The following is a 9,131-nucleotide window of genomic DNA, read 5'->3' as shown; positions in this document are numbered from 1 at the left end:
GTGGATAGATAAAGTTATGTCTTATGCCGTGTACACACGACTGGACTTTTTGACAGCAAAGGTCCAACGGAACGAATCCGCTCGGACAATTTGATCATGTGTGGGCTCCATCGGACCTTTGCTGTGCAAAAATCTGCCGGACTTTAGAAATAGAACACGTTTCAAAATTTTTCAGGCAGAACTCCGCCGGACCCAGTTCCTATGTTAGTGTGTATGCTAGTCCGATGGACAAAAACATACGCTAGAGCAGTATTGCCTACTGGCTATGAACTTCTGGCTATGAACTTCCTTATTCTAGTCCGGTCGTACGTCATCACGTTAGAATCCATCAGACTTTGGTGTGATTGTGTGTGGCCAAGTCTGTTCATTTGGAAAGTCCGTCGGAACTAACATACTTATAAAAATACAGTTTTCAGTAAGTCATAAAATACAATTTCCGTAATGTTTAATGTTTAAGTAATGTTTTCTTAAAGCCCCTTTGACTTCTTTGTTCCTCAGGCAGTAAATTATTGGGTTTACGACTGGCGTCAGAATGCCATACAAGAGAGATGCTACATTTTCCATCTCAATGGAGTAACCTCTTGGTCCAACGTAGTTAAAGATAGCTGTGTTGTAGAACACTGTGACTATGATGAGATGGGAGGAGCAGGTAGAAAAGGCCTTCGATCGTCCTTCAGAAGACTTGATCTTCATGATGGTGGAGATGATGTGGACGTAGGTTATCACGATATAAAGAAATGGGCTGAAGCCAAGGAACACGCTAACAACATATAATAATATTTTGCTGGTCTTGGTGGGGTTACAGGCTACTTGTACCAATGGTGGAACATCACAAAAAAAATTATTTACACTCTCATCCCTCTGACAGAATCTAAGTTTGGAAGCCATGACTGTATGAAGGATAGAATCGAGGAACCCGCTCAACCATGAAGCAGCTGCAAGTCCGGCACAAAGTTTTCTTCTCATGAGCACCGGATAACGTAACGGGTTGCATATGGCAACAAAACGGTCATACGCCATCACCGCCAAAAGAATACACTCAGATCCACCTAAAGAAACAAACAGATACAACTGTGCAATACATTTGACAAATGAAATCCTTTTGTTGCCTGTAGCGCAATTGAATATCATGGTTGGGAGAGTGGTGGAGGAGTAACAAGTGTCTAAAACAGAGAGATTACTAAGAAAAAAATACATTGGTGTGTGCAGATGTGCTTCAACCCTAATTATGATAAAAATGCAGAGATTGCCAATCAGGGTAGTGCAATAAATGATGGATAACAAAAAGGTGATGATAAAGAAGCGATCACTGGAAAAATTCAGCAATAAAATATTCTTCCCCATTGTCTGGTTCTCGTACTCGTGCTCTGCAGAAGAGGACATCTAAAACAAAAAGGTCACTCATGAAAAAAACATATTTGAATTATAACTCTGGGGTAGATGATGTCTTATCCGATGTAACATTATTATTTTCCAATGACAGGCACACGGGGGCCAGGCCAAATTGTTGGGTACATTTTTCCCATTTTTCCCATTTGCCAACCTATTAAAGCCTTTACCTTTTCTTCATCCACTTCTCTCTCCTCTCTCTTTCCCATGTATTCCCCATCATGTGTGACCTACATACCTTCAATAAGTGCTCTTATTCAGACAACACACAATAAGTGACAAAGTGACAAAGCCGCCTACAAAGAACAGAACACATTTTCATTTCTTAGTAAGAAAAGACAATTTTTAACTATCAAGTTCCTTGTTGCCCCCTCCACCATAGCTGAGGTTGAATTTTCTAAAGTAATCTTATTATTTATTTTTAATAAAGTGGTTCTAAAGTCAGAAGTTTTTTTTTTTTTTTTTATCTAAATGCATTCTATGCATTAAAGTGATTGTAAAGGTTTTTTTAACCACTTGTCGACTGCCGACCACCAATATATGTCCTCACTTTGAGGACAGATATCATTGTTATGGCAGCAGTTAGTTGCCATAAACCCCGGTATCTCAGCGTTCAGCCGGGTTCGGCTATAAGATAAAAGTGGTCTCTGCAGCGGATTTGACGCTCACCGGAGCTGTCGGCAGCGGTGGAGGCGATCGGATCCTTCCCATGGCTGTGCATGGAGACGAGTGAGGGGAAGATGCCCCCCCCCCCAATCTCCATGACACAGCAGGGCGGAAGGGACATTTTTTTTCTTTTTTTTAACTACAAAATTTTATTTTTATTTTTTATTGCATTTTAGTATAAATATGAGATCTGAGGTCTTTTTGACTCCATATCTCATATTTAAGAGGTCCTGTCATGCTTTTTTTCTATTACAAGGGATCTTTACATTCCTTGTAATAGGAATAAAAGTGACATATTTTTTTTTTTAAAAAGTGTAAAATTAAAAAATAAAAGGTAAAATAAATAAGAATTTTTTTTTTTTAAATGCGCCCCGTCCTGCCGAGCACGCGTGCAGAAGCGAATGCATACGTGAGTAGCGCCCACATATGAAAACGGTGTTCAAACCACACATGTGAGGTTTTACCGCAATCGGTAGAGCGAGAGCAATAATTCTAGCCCTAGACCTCTTCTGGAACTCAAAACATGCAGCCTGTAGAATTTTTTAAACATTGCCTATGGAAATTTTTAAGGGTAAAAGTTTGTCGCCATTCCACGAGCGGGCGCAGTTTTGAAGAGTGACATGTTGGGTATCAATTTTCTCGGCATAACATTATCTTTCACAATATAAAAAAAAATTGGTCTAACTTTACTGTTGTCTTATTTTTTAATTCAAAAATGTGTATTTAAAAAAAAAAAAGTGTGCTTGCTTGTAAAGACCGCCATTTTATTCTCTAGGGTGTTAGAAAAAAAAAGTATAATGTTGGGGGGTTCTAAGTAATTTTCTACCAAAAAAACTGCCATGTGCGATTGTACCACAGAGAGCGAGAACGGGGCTCTATCAATGTAAACAAACAGATTCCCGTTCTGACCAAGGGAGTTCAGATTGATTGTCTGTTCCTAGTGATTAGGAACAGCGATCTCTCTGTACTCCCAGTCAGTCCCCTCCCACCACAGTTAGAAACACCTCTTAGTGAACACATTTAACCCCTTGATTACCCCCTAGTGTTAACCCCTTCCCTACCAGTGACATTTATACAGTAATCTGTGCATTTTTACAACACTGATCGCTGTATAAGTGTCAATGGTCCCAAAAAAGTGTCAAAAGTGTCCGATCTATCCACCGTAATGTCGCAGTCCCACTAAAAATCATTGATCACCACCATTACTAGTAAAAAAAAAATTAATAATAATAAAAATGTCATAAATCTATCCCGTTTTTTGTAGACGCTATAACTTTTGTACAAACCAATGAATATACGGTTATTGCGATTTTTTACCAAAAATATTAAAGAATACATATTGGCCTAAACTGATGAAGAAATTTTATTTTTTGGGGGATATTAATTATAGCAAAAAGTAAAAAATATATGTATATTTTTTTTCAAAACTGTCCGTCTTTTTTTGTTAAAAGTGCAAAAAATAAAAACCGCAAAGGTGATTAAATACCACAAAAAAAAGCTCTATTTGTGGGGGAAAAAAAAGAACACAAATTTTGTTTGGGTACAGCATTGCACGACCGCGCAATTCTCAGTTAAAGTGACGCAGTGCCGTATCGCAAAAAATCGCCTGGTCATGCATAGAATGCATTAAGGTGAAAAACCTGCAGATTTTACAACCCCTTTAAGGTAAAAAAACCTTCAGTGTGTAGCAGCCCCCTCAGTCCCCCTAATATTTTCCAAAACCCATCACGATCCAGCGATGATGCATGAGAACCTCGGCTGTCCAGGACTTTCCCTCCTGATTGCCTGAAACACAGTAGCGGGTGCTATTGGCTCCCATTGCTGTCAATCAAAGTCAGTGAGCCAATGAGGAGATAGAGGGCTTGGGACTGAGCCACGCCTCTTTGTGACAATGGAGACACAGAGCAGCAGCTCAGCTCAGGTGCCCCATTGCAAGCTGCTTGCTGTGGGGGCACACGGCAGGAGGGAGGGGCCAGGAGCGGCAGCGGGGGACCCGAGAAGAGGAGGTTTGGGGCTGCTCTGTGCAAATCCACTACACAGAAAATCACAAATTTTGGGTTGTCCCCAAAAAGTAATAAAGGGGAAATGTTCTGATGAGGACACTAGTTCTGGTGACCTGGGGGCCCTCAAGGGATTCCCTTAAAGTGATATTAAAAGCAAAAAAAAAGGAAATAACAAACATGTTATACTTACCTGCTCTGTGCAGTGGTTTTGCACAGAGCAGCCCGGATCCCCCTTTTCTCAGGTACCACGCCCCCTCCCCCCAGCGCTCCTGGCCCTGTTGAGTGCCCCCAGAGCAAGCAGCATGCAATGAGGGCACCTAAGCAGGCGCACTCCCGAGCTGCTGCTCTGTGTGTCCATTCACACACGGAGCCAGAGCTTGGCCCTGCCACCTCTATCCCCTTGATTAGCCAACTGATTATGATTCAAAACTGACTGGAAGGAAAAGAGAAAAGATCCCTGGTGCCCCACATCCACAAAGTCCTATTGTGGTATGAGAGAGACAACCTCAGCCTGGGCTCCCGCCAGGCCATGCCCCCCGACACGTTTTGCTCTGCCACCAGGGCTTAGCCATGGGGCACCAGGGATCTTTCCTCTCTTCCTTGCAGTGACTACAGGAGCTGGGACAAGCTCTATCCCTTGCTGGCACTCCTGCAGTATTTGCAGCATCACCCACACTACAACCCATAGTGATTGAGTCTGATCGAGCTGCACACAGAAGGTATTTTACCTTCATGCAGAGAATGCATGAAGGTAAAAAAACACTAGAACCACTTTAATTTGCAGAGATTTACAGAGATTTCCTCTCACTTCCTGTTTGTCTATGAGACAGAAAGTGAGGGGAAATCTCCAAAATAGCGAAAAAAAATCTGAAAGGGGTTATATTCAAAATGGGAGAAAAAAAACATTGCCATATAGTGCCTATAGTTCCGCCTTATTGTAATTGTAAATGTTTTTTAAATCTGCACCTTTTATTAAAATAATAAAATAATCCTGCCATGAAGGTCCACGTTTAGGTACTTCCTGTTATAGGGTGACCATGCTCTGTCCCTGTTCCCTTTGGCTCCTATGCTGTCAACCTGTTACACGCACCCTTGGTTGAGACTACAAACAGCTGCACCGATATACCGATATACATGTTGTATAGGCAGAGCCCACCATTGGCACTGTCAAGCAGCCAGTCCATAAAGATGATGATGAGCATGCATGTACACAGGGAGTGCCCAGAGCATACGTATGACGTCATCGTGGCTGGAGCTCGGGTGACACCGCGGCCAGCTTTTTGTTCAGATCGCTTGTCATTTTTATCCTCATTGTAAGTGGATTTTAACTTTTTAATAAAAGTTACCATTCTGTTACACACAATGAGGTCTCTCCCTGCTTGTAATTGAAAAGTATCTCTCCATCGGAGGTGTTTGATCCCATTCCCAACAGAGAGAATATCACAACCACTCCTGGGCATTGGGGCTTCTAGGTAGAGATTGCACACAGGCTCCTTGGATCTCTGTAGCAGAGATCCATATTATCTGGTAAGAGGCTGCCTTTTAAAAGGAGAACATTTGGATCACAGGAGAAAAATTTTAAAGTGGACGTTTTTTGAGCACTAAGCACTTTATTTTGGCACCTTATGGACTTTATTTCATATACACATTTATCACCAGATAAATTATCTGGACCTTGATTGTGATGCATTGTCATTCTAAGCATATTACCAATGGTTTTATATTTGCCTATTCATTTTCCACTTTTTGGAGTCACACTGGTGTTTGCACCAATTTCAACTTATTATTTAAAGGAACAGTGCACCATTTTTTACATGTTTCTTGAGTTGTGGCTGATTGACCACCCATCTGATGGTGCCTTCATATATCCAGGTCCATTTCTGCTTGGCAGAGACAATAGCATGACACCAATGATCTTCAAAGCTATCTGTAAGGGTGGCAATCTAACCACCACCCACTGTCAGGGGGCCATTCTTCCCACTAGGTAATATCCCAGTGTGCCAACATCATGATATAGAGATTCATTCAATCCTATGTAGATCTTTCTGGGTACCACAGCAAAAATGTTTTTCACATTTTTTTACAAATAAATATCTGAAAAGTGTGGCCTGCATTTGTATTTAGCCCCCCTTACTCTGATACCCCTAATTAAAATCTAGTGGAACCAATTGTATACAGAGGTGACCTAATTAGTAACTAGAGTTCACCTATGTGTGCAATTTAATTTCAGACTAGCTGTTCTCTGAAGCCCTCAGAGATTTGTTAGAGAAACTTAGTGAACAAACAGCATCATAAAAGGTCAAGGAACACACCAGACAGGTCAGGGATAAAGTTGTGGAGAAGTTTAAAGCAGGGTTAGGTTATAAAAAATTATCCCAAGCTTTGAACATCTCACAGAGCTCTGTTCAATCCATCATCCGAAAATGGAAAGAGTATGACACAACTGCAAACCTACCAAGACATGGCCGTTCACCTAAACTGACCGGCCGAGCATTCATCAGAGAAGCAGCCAAGAGGCCCATGGTAACTCTGCAGAGATCCGCAGCTCAGGTGGGAGAATCTGTCCACAGGACAACTATTAGTCGTGCTCTCCACAAATCTGACCTTTATGGAAGAGTGACAAGAAGAAAGACATTGTTGAAAGAAAGCCATAAGAAGTCCAGTGCGCAGTTTGTGAGAAGACATGTGGCAGACACAACAAACATGTGGAAAAACGTGCTCTGGACAGATGAGACCAAAATTTAACTTTTTGACCTAAAAGCAAAACACTATGTGTGGCATAAAACTAACACTGCACATGACCCTAAACACACCATCCCCACCGTGAAACATGGTGGTGGCAGCATCATATTGTGGGAATGCTTTTCTTCAGCAGGGACAGGGAAGCTGGTCAGAGTTGATGGGAAGATGGATGGAGCCAAATACAGGACAATCTTAGAAGAAAACCCGAGTCTGCAAAAGACTTGAGACTGGGTCGGAGGTTCCCCTTCCAGCAGGACAGCAACCCTAAACATATAGCCAGAGTTACAAATGAATGATTTCGATTAAAGCATATTCATGTGTTAGCCCTTGTACACACGGTCGGACATTCCGACGGAAAATGTCCGATCGTACCGTGTTGTCGGATAATCCAACCGTGTGTGGGCTCCATTGGACTGTTTCCGTCGGAATATCCGACGGACAAAGTTTTAGAGCTGGGCTATAAAACATTCCGACAACATGATCCGATCGGACTTTGTCCGATTGTGTGTAGAGAATTCCGATCGGACAAAGTGCCACGCATGCTCAGATCAAATTACGAGACCAAAGCTATTGTCTACTAGCCTGAACGTAGTCCCCTCGTAACGAAATAACGTCATCACGTCACGTACGATCGGATTTTCCGGCAACTTTGTCCGACCGTGTGTATGCAACACAAGTTTCGGACAAAATCCGTCAGACAAAATCCGACGGATTTTGTTGTCGGAATGTCCGACCGTGTGTACAAGGGCTTAGAATGGCCCAGTCACATCCAGACCTAAATCTAATTGAGAAGTCTTGAAAATCGCTGTTCACAGACGCTCTCCGTCCAATCTGATAGAACTTGAGATATTTTGCAAAGAAGAATGGGCAAAAATGTCCCTCTCTAGATGTGCAAAGCTGGTAGAGACATCCCCAAAAAGACTTGCAGCTGTAATTGCAGTGAAAGGGGGTTCTACAAAGTATTGACTCCGGGGGGCGCCATACAAATGTACCCCCCACACTTTTCACATATTTAAAAAAAAAAAAAAAATCTTGAAAACCATTTATCATTTTCCTTCCACTTCACAATTATGCGCCACTGTGTGTTGGTCTATCACATAAAATCCCAATAAAATACATTTACGTTTTTGGTTGTAACATGACAAAATGTAGAAAATGTCAAGGGGTATGAATACTTTTTCAAGGCACTGTATCATATGGAAAACTATAACAAAATATAACTGCAATGATCAGACCCCTCTGTGTGAATTGTTACAGAATGACCAAATGCTTGACCTGTTTTTTTTTTGTCTGGGATGAAAACTTCTGCCAATTTCTGGTTTTTGTTTCAGTATAAAAAAAAAAATACAAGCAGCAAAATATGTTGTTATAAATGTTATTTTAAAAAAAAAACAATAAAAAAATAAGCATCATGACTTAGCATTTGATAAAATAATTGTGTATTAACTGACCAGAAAAATAAAGTTCTAGAGACATTACAATAAGATAATAAAACTTACAAAAAAAAGAGCTCAGAGGAAGGGTCTGTAGACTGTACAGTAAAACCTTGGTTTGAGAGTAACTTGGTCTGAGAGTGTTTTGCAAGACAAGCAAAATTTGTTTTATAAATTTTGTCTTGATATACAAGTAGCGTCATGTCACAATTGAGTATAAAAGAGAAGAGAGGCGCCTCTAAGTGTAGCAATCTGGTTGCATTTAATGAAGGTACAACATTTAGCAATGGTTGATGATTAAAACAGGCACATCTAAGTATGCAGGCATCCGGGGTAAAGCTGTCCACATAGACCATCCCCCGTACCACCATTGATATCATCCCTTCCACGCCGCCCTCCATGAGCGCTTCAAGCCTTGCTTTCAGATCGTCCTACTGCAGGGTAGTCTTCCCGGTCACAATTGCAGACTGACAGCGGTGAGAGCTGGCGGTACGGAGGATGGTCTATGTGGACAGCTTTACCGCGGATGCCTCAATGCTTGGATGTGCCTCTTTTAATTGTGGATGGACATTTTATGGTTATACAACCAATCACATTGCTATCATCTTTTTATATGGACTATAAACTGAAGGACTTATGAATAAATGGTTGTGGAACGAATCACTTGAGTTTCCATTATTTCTTATGGGGAGATTTGCTTTGATCTGCGAGAGCTTTGAATTACAAGTATGCTCCCGGAATGAAATATGCTTGCAAACCAAGGTTTTACTGTAGTTTATTTCATTATTTTTAATATTATTATTACGCTATGGCAAAGTCAATGTCAAACACACACTTAGCCTGCACCTATATAATGGGAACCGCTGAATGTTTAGTGAATTTATCCTAAAAGCAGAAC

General features: G+C 41.2%; 1 protein-coding gene across 1 annotated transcript; it reads right to left on the bottom strand.

Annotated features, from left to right (window-relative positions):
* Positions 1–420: 420 nt before the first annotated feature.
* LOC143933013 (olfactory receptor 5V1-like) lies at positions 421–1,383 on the bottom strand. Its single transcript, XM_077455929.1, has one exon. It carries the CDS (start codon positions 1,381–1,383, stop codon positions 421–423), a length of 963 nt encoding a protein of 320 aa, XP_077312055.1.
* Between the last annotated feature and the right edge of the window lie 7,748 nt (positions 1,384–9,131).

Source organism: Lithobates pipiens, unplaced genomic scaffold (assembly GCF_037356315.1).
Source record: "Lithobates pipiens isolate NorthernLeopardFrog02 unplaced genomic scaffold, aLitPip1_a1.2 Scaffold_27, whole genome shotgun sequence".
Lineage (NCBI taxonomy): Eukaryota > Metazoa > Chordata > Amphibia > Anura > Ranidae > Lithobates > Lithobates pipiens.
The sequence above is the reverse complement of the archived record's forward strand: the minus strand, read 5'-3'. Positions and strand labels throughout refer to the sequence as shown.